The sequence below is a fragment of the Balearica regulorum genome, chromosome Z (genome assembly GCF_011004875.1).
Source record: "Balearica regulorum gibbericeps isolate bBalReg1 chromosome Z, bBalReg1.pri, whole genome shotgun sequence".
NCBI classification, from domain to species: Eukaryota; Metazoa; Chordata; class Aves; order Gruiformes; family Gruidae; genus Balearica; species Balearica regulorum.
This window is the reverse complement of record NC_046220.1, coordinates 55,844,836-55,869,621: the sequence shown is the minus strand read 5'-3', so window position 1 is coordinate 55,869,621 and position 24,786 is coordinate 55,844,836. Positions and strand designations below refer to the sequence as shown.

Here is a 24,786-nt window from a genome sequence, read left to right as displayed (position 1 = left end):
TTAATAGAGAATGCAATAGATTCTCAGAGAAATCAAAAGTCAGGGAAGAACTTCAGCATTAAGGAAGACTGAAGCAACTGAGAAAAGGCTGTGCATGTAAATTGTTTCAGATGATCGCAGGGGAATTCCAATCAACTAGATGCTCATTGCCCCCACTAAGAATAAAGACTTTTTCTACTCCCATGCCCTTCTATCCTTAAAATTACCAGCTGCTTGCTTTTTGTATATTTCACAGAGTAAGACACATGACACACTTTTTATGAGAAATAATAAACCACAGTAACAGAAGACTAATCTGCTTGTACTGAATGGGGAAGCAGATGGGCACTGAAACAGTTAGCAAAGTGTTCCATGCTATTTTTCTAACTAATCAACAATAAATTTGCTCTTGACTATCAGTTTTGCAAAGAATACTTAGCATTGCTAACAGTGACTCTTCCACACCACATCTTGTTTCAAGAACCACCTTCTTCTGCCAGGCCACCAGCCAGGGCCCTCATTTTAACGTCTCTCAGCTCAGATGATTTTTACATTCTTTGGCCATGCTTATCTTCCATATAGCTCTAACTGTAGCATCACTTAGCAGCGTTTCTACCCAAAGCTTACATAAAACATTAGTGCAATGAATAAAAACAACTCAAATATGCCTTTAATCATGCTGAAAATCAAGTTTCACCAATTAATTTTTGCTTTTATTTAAAAAGACAGAATTACAACAAACCAGACTTCCCTCATAATTAAATTATTTAATAAAGGCTAAATCCTGAGTTAGCAAAAGTTATTGCTTCACTCAAGTTTCAGAAATTGATAACAGGCATTTTTATATTTTTGGCTCCCAGTACTAATTCTTCACACAGCACTTTTTCAAAGCTTTAAATCAGAGGCAAAACACAAAAATCCAAACTGAGGAAGACTGTAAATATCAGTGCAGCTTAGTTAACTAGCTATGGATTAGCTAGAGTACAGTACAAAACATTTGTTGAGATTCAAGACACAGGAGTTATGAACTAAAACTGCATTTTTCAAATCATTAATAGCACTTTTTAAAAAAGTAATAAACTTGTAATACAGGGATTGTAGTTTCAAATCAGATACAATCGAGTGATGATTAATGCACATGTTAATGTAGAAAGACCCACTGGTTTTAAGATACTCATGACCAGTTCATTATGATTACAGTAATTAAACCTCTTACCCTAGTCCATGAGTCAGTCGACAATCTTCGTGAATGTACCTTGCAACAAATGAAGCTGGTTCTTGCCACTATTGTACACAATTACAGAACAATTTGAAGGAAAAACACCTGACTGGGGAGCTGCGTCCATCACAGCCCACACAAATCAAGGTGTCACAAAATTTTCTTTCACATGCCCTGCAAACTTCCCAGTACTAGCATGTTTTTACTCAAAATGATGATGTGTGCACAAAATCTGCTTTGCATGCGATTTGGCAATTGAGCCAAAATACTAATCTGTACAATTTGTAGCGTGGTATGGATGTCACAGAATGTTTTATAGATAGTTTGGAAAAAAGCATGAAGAAGTTTCTTCAGGTACACAGAGTTCTTTGAATTTCAGAAATTAACTATTACACTGCACTGAAAAAAACCTGGCTTCTTAACTCAAGGCTTGTCAATTAAAACTGGAAGATATTCTCAATCACTCACAGTCATTTATAAAACCCATCCTGTGGAAATAAAACAAGAGCAATCTAGAGATATAAGACATCTTTTTAAAAATGACTCTTGTTGGTATTTTTCCTTATGGAAAGCAAACTGTATTTTAAGAAACAGTTAAAGGTATTAGCAAAGTGCAATACTGTCACATTACCAAAAGTCTCTCCAGAGGAGATACCAAAAATTAGCCAATTCTAATAAATTAGAAGATAACTTGAAATTTAGAACAGATTAATTATAAGACATCCACATAAAGGAGTGGGGACTTAGCAGTCATATAAAAGAGAGCAAGTCACGTGCTTACATGCTGATACTGAAAGATCCCAACAGGAATAAAACCACAAGATGACAGTTAGGTCAAACCTATAACCACTCAAGTTGTAACACCAAAGAGACAAGCAAAAGGGTAGGAACGAAGTTTTTGACAGAAACATCTCATTTGGAAAAAATCCAGATAAATAATTATACTACATTCCATCATAATATTGATTTTTCTGCATTGTGCATTTACCAAGGACTGAGAATGCAACCTGCGCAAACGTCATTGCTTTCAGTGACTTCATCCAGTCACAAAAGTAACATTTAGGACTTTGCCACTTCTGCACCCCCACCACATGAATAAGCATCTTTTAGCTGAAGGTCTTACTTTAATAGGACGGATAGAATTGGTAGGCAATAATCCCCACATGTGCATAAAGGATTGTTAAATCTTACATAACGTCAAAATAATTTCATGAGGCCCTTTCATTGCAATTGGCATATTACGTTACCTCCTTAAACATAGTTTTCATTTTAAGAAACCCACTAGTCAAACTGCCATTTCATTAGAAGCAGCAAGGTGAACCATATTCACATTGACACAAAGTATCACTATATCCCCAAGAGAGCAGTAGTCTTTAAATAGTCAAACTGCCAAATAAATACCATTTGTCATCAAAGTACTTTAAATTCTTGTGAAAGTCTCTTCCATCTTGTTAGAAAGTGTTTTGCTACAACAACATTCTGCGTCAGAGAGATTACCCTATTAGTGCTGCATTACTGTCAACATTAAAAGACAAAAAGGTCATAAGTGCAGGACCAACCAGAAGAAAACGTCCAGTTTGGAAACCTCTCCAATAAGGCATAGAGTTGAGGTGACTTTTGATCTTCCCCAAAAAAGTAATGGGCTGCTATGCCGAGGGAGACTATTCCATCAGAATGCTTCGCTGGGGTCTGAAAGTAAAAAAAGGGCAACACAGTCTTTATGATTGTTTACTGCTTTTAAACATAAGATCAATGCAGATGTACTTTCTACAGACTTACTACCTATGCAATGAACTTCATCCTGCAGCTCTTTGTCCTATATGTTAAAACACTTCCTATCTTCAAATGCATCAGTCTGATTACATGAGGAGTCCAATCTGAATTGACCTTGCAACTACCTATTTAGATCACAGTACCTCTGACGTTACATAGCTTGCACATGCTTTAACTTCAACGCTTGTTATCTGTTGGTTTTGCTGACAAATCAAGACATGGACTCCAACAAAATATTTATACTGATCCTTCTATTGTGAATCCTTAGGATGAAAAGCCTTTTCTGCCTAGCTTTGCCACTATCAATACTGCAAAGCTTGTCATGCTGCAAATTCCTGCCTGCCTTTATCAAGTACCCTCAGAGAATTACTTGGTTAAGTGTTTAGACTGTCCGATCCAGGAAGGAACAAGGAATTTTCTGAACTTTCAAAAGTTCTTGTAATATTTAATCAAAGAACAAGACACTGTTAAACATGTAATAAAACCACACAGATCTGCAAAAAGTTCTTCACTGGCAAGTTAACAGGGGGGTGGGTGTCATAAATCCCACTGGAACAGTAATGCTGAAAGCCCTTCTTCCAACTGAAAATAATTTAAAAGAAAATATATAAAATAAAGCTTCTACAACTTTCTTCAGCTTCAAGACAGGTAAGTTTCCCACCAAGGACTACCTGCAATTTCCCAAAACCAAGCAAACAAATTACATGAAAAGGAAACTTCAAGAACTACAAGGTTAAGATCAAAGAAATCCAAACTTACAACCTAAGACCATGGAGATAAGGAAAACATTCTCCCTTTGGCTGTTTGGCAAGTTAGTGGACTACGCATCACAAAATATATGTGAGCTGATATATATGAAGTTGAGGTACAAATTAAAAGAGGGAAGCTAGAATTAGGATCTATCAAATAAAGCACAGCTTAAGAAAGTTACTATGACATTTTTCACATTAGAATGCAGAAACAGTGACAACAGGGCAGACCAAGGAATCGCCAGGTTGCTGGCAGTAGTGTACTCACCGTCAGTTCTACCCAGAAGTGCCACGGTGTAGCCTGCAGCCCACGGGAGTAAAATACAAAGTAGTCTCCTCCTAAGCTAGCAACCGGTATACCATTCCCAAGAGACCAGGTGGACAGAGTCGACCCTTCATGGGGCCGAACATAGAGAGACATGTGGCTTGGACCTGCAGAGACAGCAATGTGTACCTACATGTATCAACAGCTTGAGGTAGAATAACCATCTATTTTCCTATATAGTAGCGTGCTATCTGTGTATTACTATTTCTGTCTTCCAAAACATGACAGAACTGTCTTCTCTACAGAAGAAGCTTCCATTATTTCTAGGCAGTGAGATAAATAAGATGATGATGTAGGAGAGGTACAGAGCTATAAAACGGACTTTAAGAAAGGACTTGCTATAAAAAGATCAAGGCTTACTCAAAATAGACAAGGTTATCACTCTCCCAAGTAACAACTGCAACACCCTCAGCTTTTAGTGTGTTATGAAACTGAATTAATTCATGCTAATCTCACAAAGCTTACTATCTTGGGAATGGCACTAGAACCCACGGTACTGGAGGGAAAACCTAAATTATAATGGGCATAAAATAAATACAAATCACAAACCAGCAGCTTCAGTAACTCACCAGATACTTCAAAGCTTAACCTCACAGAGTTCCAGGGCATCAGCTCCTTGGACAGAATTTTAAAGTGAATGGGGCTTCTTAGAAAAATTTCTGGAGCAGGAAGATACCAGTTTTTCCTATTGGGGAAAAAAAAAATAAAGTTAACTCATTACCAGTGCAACACTCAGAGGTACTAAATATGAGAACCCAAGAAGTTTTCGTATGGTATAGCTGACTGTGCTGTTACTAAATGAAATACTCAAAAGTTACTGATTCTAGCAGAAGGCAGGTAAAATTAGGAGCTTGTGGCCAGACAAATATTTAAAGGACATATTAATAGAAAAACAGTCACCAGTGTGATCATTCATCACTGTCCTCTGCCTTAATTAAACAACAAATTAAGTAAGAATATTTGCATCTTCAAACTGCTACCGTTATGCTCACAAGATTCTTGGGCCATGAGAAATGGTCACAGCAGCTAGTTTTCCTCTGTGAAGACCAGCTACTCTAGACTTCCTCTGCTGTCAGCTGAGGTGAGGGAGGAAGAAGGGAAGAGACATACATACTCCTACTCTGAACTGCCCTTCAGAAGGCCCCCCCTTCACCTTTTTCTCCACTGGTGCTGACATCAATTTTCCACACCAACTTCTACAGCTCCTGCAGCAGATCCAGCAATCTCTTGCAGAGATTCTGGCAGAAGACACTGCATCTAGACAGAAGTTTGTCTCCTGAAGTGGAAGGATTATTTACTTTTAGAACAAGCTTAGCCTTACTTTTTCTTCCTTTACATAAGTGAAATTGCATAAATGACCAATGTGCTTTGGCAGTAAGTGGTCAAGTGAAGTAATGTTCACACCAACCGGAACATGAAATGCACTGGCAGAATCCAAGGAAGGCCACAGAAAGGAGCCTGCTCCTCGCATGGAGTTCTAATGGTGTCATTGATTTCAGGTACATGAGGAGTTATGTGAGATATTCCATTATAATCAAATCCATTAATCCATATACCAGCATCACTTTTAACCACATTTCCATCTAGATCATGAAATCTTCTGCTTGTGTGCTAGAAGAAGAAAAAAAGAAAAGATACACAGAAATATGATGGAGTCTGTGCACTTCGCAAGAGTCAAAGTGATTCTGAAATATCCTCTATGTCAGTCCTTAAGGTCTACTGCATTTTCAGTATGCACTGAACACTTATCTGAGTATTTATGAATATATATATAGAATTACTCAGATAAAAGAAACATACCATAAAAACACCTATATTCAGAAAATGACTCTGCCTGTTAAGTATTTGCTCATCTCCCACCACGCTCACTTTTTAAATTACCATTGCTTACTCAAATCTGCCACTTAAACTTCCCCCTAAAAAACCTCTTGCTCTTCTGACACAGATGAAGTGAACACAGAGATTGAACAAGGCAAACATTAGCAATTCTTTCAAATCCAGGAATAATCATTAGAGCTTTTAAATCAAGCAAGACAGGGAAGGTTAGTCTTTTAGGGGCAGGGGGTGGAGGACGGTGTTAAGCTTTGAAAAAACCAAACACTCCTGCAACCAACAGAGGCAATACAAGATACAAGGCTTTTCTCACCTGGAGAAAGACTCGCTTAGGCTTTGGATTAGCTGCATCAGAACTGTAAGGAAAGAAGATTCCACTACAAACCAGAATCAGAGTGACTACAAACACAGTAGTTAAAGCTATTAGCGTCGTTTTTGTACTTTTGACAAGGTAAATGAAGTTAATCTAGAGAATAAAAAGACAGCCCAGTTATAAAACTGCAAGACTTAAGAAATAAGACACTATTCGTATAACTCTAAAATCCAATTATGGAACCGAATGTGCATTGAGAGATATCATTGCAAGGATTACCTGACACAAGCACTTCTTTTTAATCTCAGTATTTAAAACCAAAAGAAATAGACTGAGTACTTCCCCGAGCTTTCGAAAATTTCCTATTTTCTTAAACATCTGCCAACAAAAACCTAGAACCTCTGTAGCAAGGGCAGCAGAAAATAAAAACTGAGAATTTTTTTTGAAGTGTAGTATACATATTGTTCAGCCACATACTATACTTCACCTAAAATTAATGCCTGTTCAAAGTCCAGCATTAAATTGCATATTTTACACCAATCTTTACTATATCACCATAGAACAGATGTATTTTTGTAACCCCCGCTTCAATGACTTTTCTTTGACTAACATAAAACATGGAATCTTTGACACGTTTCCTAGAAATTTCCTGTAACATTTAAGATATTGTCAAATTATCATTAACTTCAAGTATTAATTTAGAAAAACATTGATTCTAAACTACAGAGAAAGTTTAAATGTTTGAAAAACATTTACAAATTCTACTTACAAAATAGGATGACAGAATCATAGTCATGACCACAATAAATCCTGCCAACACCACATCTGGTAGAATTTCTGAACCACTTCGTCCCATGATGGGTGTAAACATTTCAAATACAGTCCAGCTAAGATACATCATATACAGATAGGGAACAAACATTCCCAGCATGTACATCATGACAAACTTCATTGTGGCACCTATAAAGGACAGGAAAAAAACCCAAAAGACAAAAAAACTTAAAAGCTTAAAAAGGACAAAAGCATACAGATTTACTAATATATCCACATAGTGCTGCAAAGCCCAATACGTAATACTGGTCCTCATCCCTGACATGGATATGGAAAGGGGATCTTATTTTGCATAGCCAATGCCAAGATAACTCTTTCAAAAACACCACAAAACTACTCTTGTATTAAAAAAAAACCACAAACAGGTGTTCTGTCCCGACCACTTTAAATATTACAGTAATTTTTAACAACCATTACTGTCCATCAAAGTATCTGATCACTTGTTAGTAACCCCACATAGTATTGGGTTTTTTAGCCTGAGACACGGAATGTTTTTCAGCCGTGGTTTTTGTTGTTGTTGGGGTTTTATTTTTTTTTTTAAAGAGTTTCTCCATACTTTCAGAGTGTCTTCAGTTCAAGAACACTTTCTTGTTACAAAAATGTCACATGGCTACTTTGACTATTCAAATTGAAAGTCTGGGATTTCTTTTGCTTAGACTTAGGAGTAAAACACTCAATATACAATCATAGGGGCAGATGTTTCGAAATACAACCTTCCCCCCCCCCCCCCCCCCCCAAAAGCATACCTTTTTGGCTGAATTCTTTATGAGTCACCAGCTTGGTGAGTAAAGGAAATGCTACCCATAATGTACAAATGAATGCTGAACAAAGGCCCATCTGAGTAATCACAGCCAATGCTATAGACCAAATCATCAATGAGGCATCAAAAAAAATATCTCCCAGGTACTGCTCATTCATATTCTGTAACAAAAAAGCAAATACATTCATTACTAAGCATATTCCATGTATGACATCTCATGAGAACACATAGAAAAATCCTTATTTCTTGTATATAATTGTCTTCCTTGGACATAATTATTTTGATAAGCAGCATCTCGCCATTCTCTTACCATTTACAATTACCCATGACAGTATACTTTATTTTTTAATTGTGCTCTGATTTAACTTCAAAAAGAAATTACCTGGGCTAGGGCAGAGGAAATGAGAATACCAAGAAGATGAAAGGCTAATGTTTCAGGTACATTGGCAAACGGGGTCTTTTAAGTTGTTCTGTCCAATACAGAAAACTTTTTGCATCTTTTTAATCAACTCAAAATTTAAGTCTGCCACAGATTAAAACCTACATTACCATTCAACATTAGCAATGAAGTCAAACTTACCTTGTAGAAGTACTTCTTGGCTAGCGTATGCACAAGAATGAGCTTAGCTGCAGCTGCAGTGCCATACAGAAACACAGAAACATAGAAATGGGTGTACCAAGAAAGAGATCGTCCAATGAGAGAGATGAACACTGCCACTATAAGGACTGACACCAGCGTGCAGACCCAACTTAACAGTGTTAAGCCGAATGCAGTAAAGAGTTTCTTCAGGTTAGGAATGGCTATGAAGAAGAAAAAAGAAGTTTCATTCAACAGTCATATTTTCTACTGCACACTATCACCAAGACTGTAATTATGCCACAGTATGATTGCTTTAAGGACCAAAATAAAACTGCATGAGCAGTCTGAACATTTCTTAACAGCATGGTCTAAATCACTTAGCCTATTTCTTTGCAAATCTTTTTGCAGTCTTCCCCACTACAAGATTTATTACCAGAGTACTAGTGTATTTTGCAGATTACCACGTTCCCGATAGTAAATTTCTCTAGGGAACCAATGGAGCCACTCTACCATCTACAAAGTCACAACAAAACAAAACAAAACAAAACGTTGCTTTTCTTGTAACTTTTTCTTACTTCAAAAATGTTTGCTAGATTTTGGGGTGAGTGTTTATTTTGGTTTGATTTTTGGTTTGATTTTTATAGTTCATATAGATACTAAGCAAATTTTTTTTTCCATTTTCAGATCTTTAAAAGATTTAATTTTAATCTTCATGAAAGGATAAGAAACATAATCATGATTCATAAGTGCTAGATATCTAGGCCTATCATAGTCTTTCTTCATCATAATTATTCACAGATGAGACATTTAAACACAAAGAAACTCCTATGACACACTGCACATCTAAAATTTATTTCTGAAGTTTATCTAAAAAGATGCCTTAATTGCCTGAACACTTCTTCATTTACTAATTGCTATTTGTTAAAGAGTAATAGATTTGACTTTTTTTTTTTTTAAAGAACTAGACTTACCTCTGGTTTTGGGCTGTAATACTTTCTTGCTTAAATAAAGAGAAGCAATTGCTGCTGTAATATAGTTCATAATGGTACCAACGCGAGCAGGATAAGCCAGGACAAATAAACCAAGTACATCAAAGAACACAACATTTCCGTGTCGATACTCAAAAGATTTAGCCAACTTATCTGATGTTGCTAGGTATTTTAGGACAGCTAGAATATTGTCACCTATTAAAAAAAGCAGATATACAACATAATTACATTAGGGTTGATTAATTAGTCACAGCATTCTTTTAAATGTAAGTTAAAACTGTATTGAAATATCCTCAAAGACATGAATATACAACTGCTATTCTGAAATAGGTATTTGATGGTACGCACAGCATAGTATTTTCATCAGTTAATCTACACAGCTGCTACTAAAACAAATTTACTTAGGAAGCTTCATGTATTTAAACACTGTTGCAATGAAGGGAGTAGTCAAGCTTTTGGCCCATAAGCCCTTCTTCAGGTCTAATATTAAAGCACTGAATTTCAAGGCTAACCCTCAGAAGAGTTTATCATTTCCTAATCTTCCTCTTCTCCTTGCCACTAGTAACACCTCCCTGTTTCCACAACTATGAATTACGTGCCTGCCTTTCCCTAGATGACTGTAAATTAGGAGACAAGGTGGCTGTTTTCCTTGGTAGCCTACAGTTACCAACCACCTCTGCCTTTCCAACAGTACAGCCAAAATAGATGTGATCAAACAAGGATAATCCTTCTCAACTTTCATTTTGCTTTTATTTGATCTGTAAAAGTGCTTACTGGCTGAGAAGTTTGTCTCTTTTTTTTTTTTTTTTTTAGCTGTGATATGTTTAGCAAGAGATATTCTATGTAACCACCACGACTAGTAAAATCATCTTTCCAACAGGAATTTAGAAGTGTTATTTTCAGTCTTGCAACTGCATTAGCACAAGAAAGAGTTTAAAAACTCTTATTTGTGCCAGTCTTCTAAGCTCACTTCTGTATAAGCTTAAAGAGGGAAATGGTCAAAATCCTGGAGGCATTTAAGATTCTGTTCGTTTTTCTGGGGAAACTAAAGGTCTTACTCTAATTTCCTTCACTGCAGTCTGTCAGATAGCCTGATACAAGCACAACCTGTTAGTAGAAAATAAATCCATAGTCTGTGTGCTACCACCTAAGTTCTAGTGAGATCTATTCTAAAAGAAAAACGTCTATTGGCAGATCAGTTTCTACACCACCAACTTAACCATAAGCTTCTCATGATGAACATTAATCAATAAGGGGACTTACTGAGAGAAAAGGAATGCAGAATGCTGAATAATCAGGTATCAATAGCTAGCTTACAACCTTAATTAGATTCCAGTTACTTTCAAAACAACATCACTGAATGTTGATAAACTTTATCTTCCCAAGTTGACCATATTTCCTTTTATTTTAAAGAAACACATTCAGTTAATTCTTTGTTTTTTAGAAAATGTCTAGCCTGTTCTGTATAATTAAAATTATGAACTTCTTGCAATGGTAGTCTTACAGCAAAATGAAAAAGCAGCTACAACGCTACTCTTGAGTAAATTACTGAATTCTTGAAATACCAACCTGCTCTCTGAATGGAATCTGTTAAAATTCTGTCTGATGTGTCATATTCTGTATGATAAATGTAGCCATTTTCAATAAAAGCCAAATCTATTCCTACAGAGAGAGAAAATGCATGTTTGAAATTATGTAAATCTAAAACCTGAAAACAAACATGTGAAAGCCTCAGAGATGTTTCACACAAACTGTTGCTCTACTTTGTAGCCCACTCACTATCCTTAAACGATGAACAAAACAGTCCGCTTTGTAGAAGAAAGACTAACTGGGATTCCATCTGTATTTAAAAAAGGACACTTTTATAACATTTGAAAATATCCGTCCTTTATAATGTATTAATTTGCATGACATCTGTACACAAACCGATCTCTACTCAAGCTTCTCAGCTTCAGGAAAGATGTACAAGGTGCTTTCCAAACATTTAGTAGTAAAACATCAACAGAGATCCATGCTGAAAAGTAATAAAAAGCAGCACTGTGGAACTACAGTAACACCTTCTCAAAATATCAGGTGTGTTGTCTTCTAATTTGTGAATAGCTTTTCAAATAGCCAGTCTGAAAACTCTTAAATTAAAAGTCCAAATAATCTGTAAAAATAAACAAAAATATTCACCAAAAAAAAGGTTTTCTGCAAGATTAATTATACATTCAGTATATGCCAAACACCCCCGCCTCAGCTGTATGTACAAAAAGCTGCTGTCTGCAATCTGAATCCTCACAATTTTGCAGACTTTTAACAAATCACACCTCAATTCTACTAGTGGACAAAGAGGAACAAACTAGTTCTTTAACTCAAATATTTAATTTCTATTTGTTTAGAAAAAACAGAGGTCAGTGAGAATTCATTTTCCATTTATGATTGAGGTATGATTCTGAACAAATAAAGAACACATTGTACAACATCAGGTACTTTACTTTTAGGCTAGAAGCTTGCTTTGGAACAGTTCAGAATATTCCAACATGTTTTGTTCTAAGAATTAATTCATAAATATCACTTTTCTTGAAAGTGACTCCAATCACAACCTCTGTCAGATAGCAAGGATTTTACAGAAGTTTATATTCCGCTGAATTGTGTTTCTATTGTGTGTTCTTGTGTTCTACATTTTTTCCCACTGGTCATTCTCTGCAGAATGGATAGCAAATTGTTAATAGATTAGCAAAACCCAAACCTGCTGTCCTGTGCTTGATTATGACCAAAAAAAGTAATGATAATGCATTAAATTCAGAGTCACTATCTTAAAAAAAAAAAGAACATTTTGGTTTATCCATTAGGTATAGACATTTAATTCCTGCAAGCAGTTTATTAGTATCATTACCAAAATGTTTCAAAACAGAATATTTAATAGCGTACTGTTAATTCCTGGAGTGTTTTCCTTATTTTCAGGAAATTTTTCTACCATGTAGTTTCTTTCTGGAAAACAGCAGTCTCAAAAAAAAAAATCTCCTTAACAACCTGCATGACCAACCAAATCTAAAGGCTCTTTCCTTAGAAAAGCAGCAGGAAAATTTGCTCCCCAACTGAAAGCCAAAGGAAATTTGAGGACCTTCATATAGTGCCCCACAGAACAGTCTCCTTGTTATAAACTTAAGCTAAACGGTTGCATAATGCACATTGACATGTTGTCTGATAACATACCTGGAATATTGCCAAAGTCCCGGTAGATACGGAAGTCTGTATCTGCTGGGATAATACCACTCTGAAATATTTCCTGTGCCACCACAGAGGCAAAGGGATGTTTGGCTGCAGCTACGTATGCTTGTACCAACCAAGGATTCTCAGGACCTAACGAAAGACACACAGAAAGTTCACAACAAATATTTTTGAACTTCAGTTAAGATATGTATCTTTATACTAACAATACAAAGGAACTCACTAGAGTTTAAATGCTGTTACCCCACAGGGTAATACTAAGTGCACTTGTGTTGGCTGAAAGACTCATGCTTGAGAGAAGGAATTAGTCACATGGGAAAAAAAAAACCCCTGAGCGTTCAACAGCAGAGTAGGTAAGTCATCTCCCAGAAAAGACTCAGCACTAATAAAGAAGTCACAACTTCTAGCAAAGTGTCCAATTTACCATCTGTGTATCACACCTCAAAATTGTTGTTTAGAGAAGATTTTCTCCACTAAAGTATTCAATGCAAGTAAACAATTATGCAGCTCCAGCAATAGAAGGAAGACTGCAGTACAACTAGGACAGAGCAGAAGTTTAGCTTTAGCCTACAAAACACAGAAGTTCTGCTGCTTCCCAAGCAGCAGATGGAGTTCTAATGTCAACATCTTCCTGAAAAGATTTTGAAAGAACTGCTGTGAAAACTGAATAAAGCATATGAAAGTGTGAGTATGTAAGATATACGAGATATCCAAATCTGGTATTACCTTGATGTAAAAGGGAAATACAGAAGTTGTAATCCTGTTCTACACAGGCTTCCCACCTATGAGGCAACTTCTGTGGCAGTGCTTTAGCCTACACATATCTAAAGATGAAGAGCAACTTATCTGCTGCACAGGGTTGGGAAAGAGGCACAGAGGTTCTCCTGTGTTTGCTTATGAGTCACTTTCAATACTCCTTCAAGTTTACATTATTTATTATCAAATTATTCCAGTGTAGAAACTGGACATAATGCAAGCTCATACCTGTTTGAAAAACAAGTTCTTTTCCTCCTACACCTGCTGCCTCCAGGTTAATAAAAGCTCTAATTGACTTGGCCCACTCATGTTGTGTAATGAAGCCGTGACTAGCCTTGATGGGAAAACAAAAAAAAAAGTAGGTCAAATATCTTCCAGACCAGCCTAAATGTTATTTTCCATCACATATCATCATAACTCAGAACTGGATGAGGCAGCCAGATCACTTACAACACAAACAGATGCAGAAAATCCAAGTCTTCTAATTAAATTAATATGGGCAATATTCTTAACCTAAGTATATTTTTCCCTTTGAAATCAAACACATTTTGCTCACAATCTCAAGACTAGCATTTAACTAATATTTCAACAGATTAAATACAAGCCATATCTGCAGTTACTCTTTCCTTCAGCAGAATCTTAATACACAGCTTTGAAATATATTTTATAATTCTGGCATATTCTCACCTGCAAAATATTTTCTTCTGCACCATTAAATAAGAATATGACAGCATGCTGCAGGGACTCTGAAGATTTTGAAAGTGTGTTAAGTATTTCAAGCATCACTGCGCAGCTAACAGCATCATCACTGGCACCTTAAAATAATCAGCAGAATAGCATGGCTTAAAACAAACACACAGAATTGCAACAAAGACCAGAGAAGAAAAAAGCTTTACACCATCTCAGTCACTTAATCTAACTGAGGTACAATTATGTCAAGCTTTAGTATATTCTCTGCTACTGTTTGCACCTTGTGTCTGTACTAGTTAAAAGCAACAGGGGTAAGAAAAACAATGTCCCAAAGTTGAGCAAGTGAAGTACAAGGTATCAGATCCAATACTACTGTTCAAGGAAAGCAGACTAATAAGGTTACGAAGCAAGCAAAGTGATCATTATCTAATTTTCTAAGAACAATACAAATAAACAAGGACATAATTTTCACTTACAGCATACTCAAATTTTAAAAAATAAATATTCCCACACAAGTCACCCTGAAGCATTCAAGCAAGTGGACAAAACCTCAACGTAACATAAGGCCAAGATTGCAAAATAAAGCAAAGGCAATACCAGAATTCACACCTTTAAAGCATTCTTAAAATTATACATTATAATACAGTATTTTCATGATCAGATGCTTTCTACCACCCTTTTTTGCAGAAAAACCCTTCTGCTCTGAGCTCAGTAGTCTGTTCTCTTTGAATTCCTCATCCAACACTATTCTATACTTACTCTCACTTCCTCACACCTCCTCCCATGCCCTGCCATTTTTAAAAATCTTGATTAAGCATCCATCTTTTAGCCAACGTCTCCCATTGCCCCATTTCCCTCACTTTAGTGCAAGCTGTAGCATCTTCCTACCCCACTCCAATCAATAAAATTTGGGAGCAGACAGAGAAATTTAACCTCATTCCTTTAGGCCTGGGTAGCATATATGATGCTGATGTGCATTGAGATGACAACGACAGCGTGATCAGGCCTCAGCATGCTATTAGGGCAGACTCATTAGCTGCTAAAACTGTTTATTTTACACATAAAAAAGCAGCTTTTCAAAAGCTTGTAACTTGGCCTTGACCTATCTGCCCCTTCTGTGTAAAGCACATATTCCTGATAGAAACACAGACCTCAGTCTAAATTTTAGCTTATTGTATGGAAGTACTTTATAATAAATAAACCCAAAATCTTTCCAATACGCTGTTCTTTAATCTGTTTCTCAGAAATTAATGCCTTGTTCTGCCAAAAGCTTTCCAAAAAGCTTCCCAAAAATATCTGATTTAAAGCCCTGATTATATCGCTACCCAGATTTATCAGTAGTCTACTCTTAGCCACACTGAGTTCTTTTATCTAACTTATGCTGTGTTGCAAATTCAGCAGAGAAGCGATTACAGTTTCCAGTGAGATTAATCACTTATCTGCCTTGCTGTGAAGCTAAGAAAAATAAGTTATTGGTTTCAACAGACATACAGATTTACATCTGATTAAAACAGCCATGTAACCACAGACTATGACACAAGCTCACAGAGAAAGTATCATCCTCAAATATTTCATATACAGCAAAATTGACAGGAGGTTATAACAGATTTTATGGCAAGTATCAGTAACCTAAGAAAACCAAGTTATCAGCTATGTCTACAGTGACAATTTCAAGATGTTTTTGCCTTCTTTTGCCTAGAAAATAATCAAACAGGCCATATAAACTGAAAATTAGTACCATTAGAACAAAAGACATGTTTTAGGAGTTTAGAGTTTATGGTTTTCCTTCAGCAGGAACTCAGGCTTTCTAACACTGAAGATTTAATGCTCTACTGAGTTTTGCTTTACTCATTTTGTATGCATAAGCATCAACAGCAGATTGTTTTATTACCTGCTTTTCAGCTATATTACTCATTGATCACTGAATCCTGCTGATTATGGTTAAATAACACATTTTTGGTAATGAAAAAAAGCTGTAAGCAAAGAACTTACAGAATACAGAATAGAAAACAAAAGGTTCTTGCTTAGGTTATGTGCAAGTTCACACTAAGAAAACAAAAGACCAATTCCTCATTGTTGTGGTAAAGGGCTAGGCTGCTTTGTCATTAAGGGAAAGTGTAAAGGGATTTGTAGCTCGTCCACAGATTTCTGTATAATCCTATATAAATCACTTCTGGCACCTCCACGCAAGGTTGATGAAATATTTTACTGTCTGAGTAAGTGTAAAGAAAGTAATTGACATATGCTTGATTCTGTGTTACAACCCATAGAAGCAGACACACATTTCACATAGGGCATCAATTTAAAGACAGTTTTCACTAATTGTTGTATTATGCTTGTGAAGTATTCCTTTTAACTCTAGGCAGCCATATTTAGACTCTAAGTACAGTAATTAGCATCTCTGCAGTTCCTAAATGACAGAGCATGTATAATAACTATGTAGTTACTAAGCTTAATTTGGAAACTCTTATTGCCTGAATGAGGAGAAAGAAAAGTTCTGTATACCATTTGCTGACAGTAAAAAGGCACAACGAGCGTGGCAAGTGCTTTGTTTCTCTAGTTCATGCTCAACCGTTTTCTCAGTAATGAAGACTATTTGCACGTGATAAAGAACAGAAGGTTTAACCCCAAAAATAAAATACCGTATCGGGTGTAAATGAAGAAACTTCAGTAAAAGCTGCTCTGTTGGTGACTTAAGTCTGTAGGTATTTTTCAACTGCAGTAACAGGCACACACCTGCAGCTGAGTGTTACAACAAAGGTTTTCAGTTCCCTACCTTCCTGGCACTTAAAATCATGTATTTACAAAGCTGTTTATACCCTTGCTGCAATAACTATTTAACATGATTAGATTTATAAAAATGCAGAGGGACAAGAATAAGAGTACGCAACAGTGGCAGTGAAAGTAGTAGTGAGAGACATTTAGAGACTACCAAAGCAAGAGTACCTTAATCTTTGATCACTACAGCTTTTGAGACAGAGGCTTTGAATGCAGAAAGGGGAAAAAAAAAAAAAAAAAAAGGCACAGCTTAAGGGTATCACAATAAAAATTTGAGATAAAGTACGATACCAGCAAAGGGAAGGAAAAACATAGACTGGTTAGTGGGGGTGGGAACAATCTCTGGCACAAAGCATCCTGTGAAAGGTAAGCCAGGATTAAATCCATACAGAAATATGGAAAGACCTGAACAACAGGTGGAAGCAGCATATGAACTACCTGCATAAGCAGTGAATTACAAGAAAGGCATATATAACCAAACTTTCTAGAAATCTAAATATAATATCTGTAATTTGCTGCCTACCAGAAAGTGAGAGTGAAACTCTGACTTCAGTAGGATCAATATGTCACTCTAAATACTGCATCTCACTGAAATCAAGCGGACTAGTTGACACATGCAGTATTCTAGCATGTGGCTATAAGGCTACTTGGTGTAAGAAGACAGTGAGACAAGCTCTGTGGCTCCTGTAATGTACAGAAATGCAGAATGAACATGTGGACCTACCCGGGGTATTTGGTACAGAATCAAAGTGACAATTGGATAACACTGCATGCTCAGCTCCATTTCGGGGTTCCAGCTTCACTATGACATTGGTTATGTTTGCATAGTAACTAGTAAAGCCTCCTAAAAAGTCAATGCTGAAGGAGCCTGTGGGCCTCTGTATGTCTATAGATATCTTGTGAGCATCTGTGCTTTCTCTTTCTATTGCCCTAATTTGTTCTAAGAGGTAGTTAACTGCAAGAACTTCATTTTCTGGACTTCCAACTGTTCTGGGCCCAATTGCTGTTATGTTGTCAAGATATTCCCTGTAAGAGATAAATTACACATTCAGCATCAACACGTTCAACATTTATGATGTAACTTATCTACAACCATAATATTTTTGTACATTGTTCTATTTCAAAACTCACAGTAAGTGGGACAGACTAAAACCAATTAGATGGTAACTACAGTCAAGGTGCCAGAGTTCATTATGGTAATGGGCATACAGTACTGATCTTTACTCAGGGCTCCTCATCTTATCTGTCATGACATTAATCCAATCTACTGGTTTTCTGGTTTGAACATATCAATCCAAAAAGAAACGAAAGAGTGACTGGAGAAACTAAAGATTTTATCTTTTGCAAAGTTCTGGACATGCATACATGCTCTTCCCTGAATGTCTGAGTAAGTACACTCTTAGCAAGACTTACACCAACTAAAAACTTGCAAAGAAGCTTTCCCAGACACTAAGTACTTTATAATACTACCAGAATTAAACTATGCAGGATGCATTGTTTCATCAGCCCAAACCAGCACCTTTAAGAGGCAGCCAACACAAGAGCTGGACCTCTTACAGTATTTTTACCGACTTTCTGCAAGCGCTCAAGAGAGCTCCGAGCTCTTGCCAGGGCAGGGAAAGACACGAGTACTCCGCAAAGGGCCGTAACCCAGCAACCGGTGGGAGAGGCCCCCACCGGCCCGGCCAGCCGGCGGGACCCGCAGAGCGCACACCCGCTCCACCAACACCAACGCCTGGACGCTGCAGAGCCGGGCTCGTCCGTGCGCCCGCTGGGAGGCAGGGTCAGGCCGCCGCTGCGAGCCTCCCGCCGGGGCCCCCTGCGGAAAGCAAACGGCAATCGCAGCTGCCGTCGCCCGCGGGGTGACTCCGGGCGGACTCTGCCCCGCGGCTGGCGTGATACGGGAAGGTCTCACGGCTCTCCGCATCCTGCCCGGTGCAGGACGGGCAGCCCCCGCTCTGCTCTGCCCTACCCCGCCCGCCGTACCTGGCGCGGGGGGCGCTGAAGTCGCGGGGCCCGGCGGCGGACGGCTGGCTCAGCAGCTGCCGGTGCGAGACGTGCGCCAGCGCCCGCAGCCCCAGCAGGTACAGCAGCACCAGCGGCGCCCCCCGCGCCTCGGGCAGCGGCAGCACTCGCCGCCGCCGCGGCCCGCCCCGCTTTTTCCCGTCCGTGTCGCGGTCGCCGTCCTCCCGCGACGGCGGGTGGCGTCGGTCGCGGTCCCGGTGGCCGCCGGTCGCGCGGAGCCGCCACACAGCCGTCGCTGCGCTCCGCTCCATCGGCCGCGCGCTCATCCCCCGTTGCCGGCGCGAGCTCAGCCGCGCGATACGGAACCGGACGAGGGTCAAAAAGCAGCCCGCCCCCCCCCCCCCCCCCCCCCCCCCCCCCCGCTGGGCACGGCGGGGCCAGTGGACAGGGGGCGTGGCCACGGCGAGTCACGTGGGGGGGAGGGGCTCGTCAGTGCCCGCCCACCGTGGTAGTTGGGGTCCGTTATGGGCGCTGCCCGGTGTGCTCGGTGGCCGTAGCGGTCGCTTCTCGCCTTGCGGGCCCGGGTGTGCCACAAGACCGAGGCCGTGAAGCCCTCGGCGGCGGTTGCCGGTGGCCCGGTAGCCGTGGAGGCCTGTCCCACCACAGTGCCTGGGCAAGCAACAGCCTGAGGATCTCCCTGTGCTTTGTGGGCAGCATCGCCTCACTCACAAAGATGTGCAAATCTTAGTGTTTTCACAACTTTTTTCTTTATTTTTTTTTCCTAAAATGGAAAGTGTGCAGAAGTAACCATGGTGTTAATGGGGGAGCAGTAGAGTGCCACAAACCAGCACACCAGAGGGAGGTGGCGAAGCCTCGCACACATGAAGTCACAGAACTGGTGGTGCTTGGGGTTGCTGGGGATTTTTTCCCCCATTGCATTATATTTTTGGCATTTCATAGCTGTAGCACTGCCCTGACTGGAGCTCAAGTAGCCTGGTGTGAGGCGCAGTAACTCTTGGAGGTGCTAGTGAACAGCAGCTTCCAGTGAAGTCATGCCAAGGACAGCACCTGTGAGGGTGGGGGCCTGAGCTGTGAGAGACTGTCAGCTCTGCAGTGCTCCTCTTGCTTCTCTCTGGGGGAGCAGGTCTTACAGTGCCTTTGAGTGATGGGAGAGAGCTGTTGGATGGTCATTCTTCCTATCTTTATCATACTGCTTTGCAGTGTACCTGGCTACTCTTGAAGATAGCATAAAAGATACTTGTCTCTTGCGCACTGTGACGTAATCTGGAAACACAATATGTAATGATGTGATCCAGAGAAGTGGCTGTTTCGATATATCTAGTGTTGCTGATGAACACTGAACCTTGCTGCTTTCTACCCTGCCTCTGTGTTGCCACAGGGAAGCTTTCTAACAGGAGTTGCAATATGCTTTGGGATGAAAAAGTCTGAAGGAGTGGTGCACTAAAATGTGATGACTATGCTCTCTGCACACCTCAGGTGCTTTAGTAAATTTCCATATTCTGTCGTGGTGAGTTTCCTCATGTGCTTCACTGCACACTCAGTACAGACAAGATTATTGCTTACAGTTTATGACTTACAACTCTAGATTATGTTACTACATTTAAGACCCATAACATACTTCTAGGCTGAAAGGTTTGGTTTATTCTGTTTTGCTCAATTTTTCTTCCTTCTTGCTTTTGTTTCACTTATGTGTGTTACCTCCTTCTTCACAAGTAGACAAACATACCCCCAGATTTGGTACTTAAAAGTAGATTTTACATTAGAAACAACTCTGCTAGGAAAAATTTCAACATAAATATTTTCTTAAAAATACAAGTGCGTAATTAGTCCAGTGAAATGCTTGCAACACAAATAACCAAAGCTAATTAAATGTAAGCCCCCGCCCCCGAAAATGTGACGGAATGGAAGCTGTTCTTTGAGAATGTCCTATTAATAATCTGTATGATAGCAAGGTAGTATTACTAATATACATAAGAAAACGTGGTTTTAAAGAAAGACACAGCCAGATATTCAGTGTAGATCTGCATTTCTCCCTTGAAATTACTAAGTAGGCCTTAAAATTGTATTCAAACAAGGAACCAAGTATGGACTTTCATCTTTTATTTTGATTTCATACATAATATCATCAGTGCCAAAGTCCTGGGGGCCACCACTCCTGAAAACTCACCTAAACAGCTTTATGCAGGGGCAGTTCCTCTCCAGCCACACATTTTGCTGCATTTCAGTTTGACTATGTCAGAACAGGCCCTACGTTGTTGACCTGGAGCGTAGTACACAATTTGAGAAAACAGGAGCTACACATCATTTATTTTGGCTCTATGTTTACTTGAGGATTAGAACTGTAAAAGAATGTCATCCTTTTCTTAACGGTCTTTTCTCTTTCATTCTTTGGGCAACATTTGAACACTAAACCTCTCTCAGTTAAGAAGACCTGACTATAATGATTTTGGTGACAGTCATACTCTACACGTCAAAACAATTTCTAATATTCTGTCAATTCAAAATTCAGAAGTAATTTTCTGCTTTAGATCAGAAAGGTTTCTGATGTTTTGAATAGCGACAGCCCTTTTATCATCTGAGCACAGCATTTGGGAGGGCACTGTGCGGTGTGAATTAAGCTGGAAGTATAGTGCATACACGTTTTGACACGACTGGAACATCAGGGTCAAATACATCAACAAATGCAGTGCTGTTTATTGCTCTGTTAGTCTGGAATGACCGATTTAAGATAATTTGATCTAATTTCCAAACAAATGATTCAGCATAGATTCAGCTTGACTTTGTGTCAAGAAGGCTGATGCTTAACCTAGTATCCTGCAATCCGCATGACTTCATTTTGTCAGCTCACAACAGAGGGAAATCCCTTGTTCACTGAGCATGAATTATACTTGTCAATTGTATTTTAAACAGAAAAAGTAAAAAATCCGATCTCATCCACAGAGCCTATGGGCCTGCTTTGTTTTCTAACTTAGTAGCAAAGCCAAGTTAAATGATAGCAGGATAACATTCTTGCTTAACGAATAAATACAAATATGAATGTTTTACAGGTTAAGACCACCATCAGCTATTTAGGGTAAGAGAACTAAAACACTGTCTTCAGAAAAGCATTTAGTTTTGATTAAAAATAAACAATGATGAAGCATCCATCAAATAATTGGTAAATTGTTCCCATAGTCATCTTTCTCATTCAAATGTGACTTATTTGTGGTACTTAAGCTTTCCATCCATTGGATCCTCTTATATCATTGACTGATAAATTGAAAATCACTTTGTTACAAGATTTCTGGTCCACTGTAACTATTAATACATCATGATCACAACTCCTCTTACATTCATCTTCAAGCTTGAGCTTTATAAGCTGTTACTTTTCCAGTCCTTTCATCCTCCTTCTAACTGTTCCCTGGTGATTTCCAGTTTTGCAGTAACTTTCCTGCATTGTTGAACCAAAAGAAGTATTTCAGTGCCTACACCAGTGCCAAATACAAAGATAAAACCTCCTGCAGGGAGGCAGAGCTGTTTGTTTGCTTTAACGTAAGCATGCTGCCACGGTTTTGAAGTGTCAGTTCTGTCCAACTGTCTTGGGAATCTGTTTCTGTCACTACAGCATGTTCCAGCCGTCTATCCAGTGAGCCATAGCTTCTCTGACAGGCAGGATCTTCCAGACCAGCTTTCAGTGAAACTGGAATTCAGCAGGAAGCAGGAAACCCTGTGAGGAGGATTTTACATCCTGAGTTTCCAGGGCCTATTGTGTCAGCCTTTCCTAGTGACACCTGCGGGTTTAGGAAAACCTTACTTCCCTTCGCTGAAGCCGGCATTGGACCATTGAGGATCTGAACCCTCCTGCTGCAATGGAGCTAGATCTTCACTCCTCCCTCATGCATCAGATCTATTCTCTCTTCGATCATATAGCCATCAGTCACCTCACTCCTATAGCCACTGTGCTGTAACTGGAAGCTCATACTGAATCAATTTGCTACCCTGTCTTCAAGGGGTTCTTTTTGTCACCACTACCAACAGTCCAGTCCCCATCTCTTAGCTATGATTTGTTAAGGCCTCTGATTGTGTATACTGCAAGCCTGACGACATTTGCCTTGCAGAATTGGTAAGCATTCAGTATTGCTCTGAATCAACAGGTGTTCTTCATTATCTGTAGCTATTCTGGCCTTAAAAATGAAACCAGGAAGAATATTGTGAGAACTCAGTGCAAGAATTCACCCGTGTAAAAATACAGTGCAGTCTTGTGTAGCCTGTATTCAGTTCAGATAAAAGCAGCTGTTCAGTTTGAGAACTCTTCTACACAGGCATACTTCATGCTGTCAAGGAAGTTTGCATTTCTTCTAATTGTTCTTCATTGCCTCACTTTATCACATAACTCCACAATACAGCATCTAGCCATGGATGGCATTGCATATGGTAGTCTAGTTTAAGAAAATGTCACAAAGGAGTCTAATGAGCCACCCCTTGATGCCTGTGCTCTCAGCCAAATCCTTGTAAAAATATTTCACAGACATCAACCAGAGGACATTTAAGGCTCATCTAACCAAACACATCCATCTCTTTCCTAAGATACAAGGACAGAAGATGCCTCATCAACACTCCAGACATACCCAGGAATTAGGCATTTCCACCATCGTCCTATAATTAAAGCAGAATGATTAAACCCTGGTCATTTCAGAACTGGATGTGGAAGAACCACCCACAGATTCTATACTGATAGGGCGCAGATAGGCTGTTGTTTGCATCAGCACTGTACTTAATCATTTTGTTTTGATAAGCTTAAGCAGTGCTTTTCCCTCTTCCCTTTTTAGCAGTACTCATTTTCTGCACTCCCTCTATTTCTTACCCTGTTATTTTGTAATGGGAGCTGTAATCACAATCAATAATTACATAGAGAAAATGAACTGATTATTGCTTGTCAAAAAACAAAACAACCACCCTTTCTTCAGATAGACATACCCTCCCTTTGCAGCCAATTCAGGCCCTATGTCATGTTCTTTCCTGTGGATACTCTGCACCCTTTTCCGTGCAGGCTCTTCATTCCCTTTGTTATTAAAGGGACGCCAGGGCTTGATGTTACCCTGGAGAGAGGGGAGGAGGGCAGTCAGCACCCCCTGCTGTGATGTCAGGACAGAAGGCTTTTTCTTCTTTTGCTCCTAACCTGGAAAGGTTCAGTCAATCTTAACTAATAATAATTTGTTAAGCTGATAATAGGATTACTGGAACCCAGTCCAAATATAAGCCATTTATTCTTCCTTTATCTATTAAATATCTCGCCTTGTGCAGTCTGACAGCTTCTGCCAAACCCTAATCACTCAATCACTTGATTGCTACCTCTTTCTGCTCTTTATCCCCTCCAATATCTGCCAGCTCTCCTATCTCCACAAAACACGAGCACAGAAATCACCTCCTTCATGCCTAACAACATTATGCAACTGAATTTCCTCCCTGGTTCTCCCTCTCTAATCACATCAAGACTAATCTCTTTTTTTCCTTCAAGAGGTCAAGGCTCTCCACACTCACATTTCTTACCCAGTTTGATTTAGCATCCCATGACAGCTGTTTTGACAGTAATGCCAGCCTGTTTATTTTTTCCATAATAGTTTCCCAATCCTTTCCCATGCTCATATCTGTCTTACGCACAGTCCTCAGATAATTCATGATCAGGCTACCCTTATTACATCAGCAATCATTTAACACCACAAACCAAAGCTACAGTCATTTTGATAAATATTGTCTTAGTTGAGAAATCATGTGACCTGGCAATATTTTCTCTTGGCTTACTATCTGTTTATATAATGCTCTCAAAAAGCTTTGGTCAGTGAAAAAAGAGTATGTATGTGATAAGAGCTGGTAGTTCCAGGTAGAGGGACAAGCATGATCACCACCAAGGACTGCTGAATGCATAGTTTCATAAGTTGTCTGTCCTTCCACCTGAGCACAGCTGACTGCTAGGAGACTTTGCCAGGCTGTGTGTGTATTTATGGCAGGCTGACCTTTTACATTTGTGTAGTT

At 39.1% G+C, this 24,786-nt stretch overlaps 1 protein-coding gene across 1 annotated transcript; it reads right to left on the bottom strand.

Annotated features, from left to right (window-relative positions):
* Positions 1–656: 656 nt before the first annotated feature.
* On the bottom strand, positions 657–19,208 carry ERMP1 (endoplasmic reticulum metallopeptidase 1). The gene is made up of 15 exons (XM_075740935.1): positions 18,775–19,208; positions 17,513–17,814; positions 14,008–14,135; positions 13,549–13,654; positions 12,550–12,696; positions 10,921–11,013; positions 9,334–9,546; positions 8,363–8,583; positions 7,769–7,943; positions 6,961–7,151; positions 6,192–6,344; positions 5,454–5,656; positions 4,615–4,730; positions 3,989–4,152; positions 657–2,887 (listed from the first exon to the last, which is right to left on the bottom strand). Exons 1-15 carry the CDS (start codon positions 19,077–19,079, stop codon positions 2,723–2,725), a joined length of 2,682 nt encoding a protein of 893 aa, XP_075597050.1. The 5' UTR covers positions 19,080–19,208; the 3' UTR covers positions 657–2,722.
* Between the last annotated feature and the right edge of the window lie 5,578 nt (positions 19,209–24,786).

Coding starts and splice junctions, on each gene's coding strand:
- ERMP1 (XM_075740935.1), bottom strand. CDS start 19,079: ATGAGCGCGCGGCCGATGGAGCGGAGCGCAGCGACGGCTGTGTGGCGG. Junction 9,547..10,920: donor AGATTCCATTCAGAGAGCAG/GTTGGTATTTCA, acceptor TTTTTTTAATAG/GTGACAATATTCTAGCTGTC. Junction 8,584..9,333: donor ATTACAGCCCAAAACCAGAG/GTAAGTCTAGTT, acceptor TCTTCTTCATAG/CCATTCCTAACCTGAAGAAA.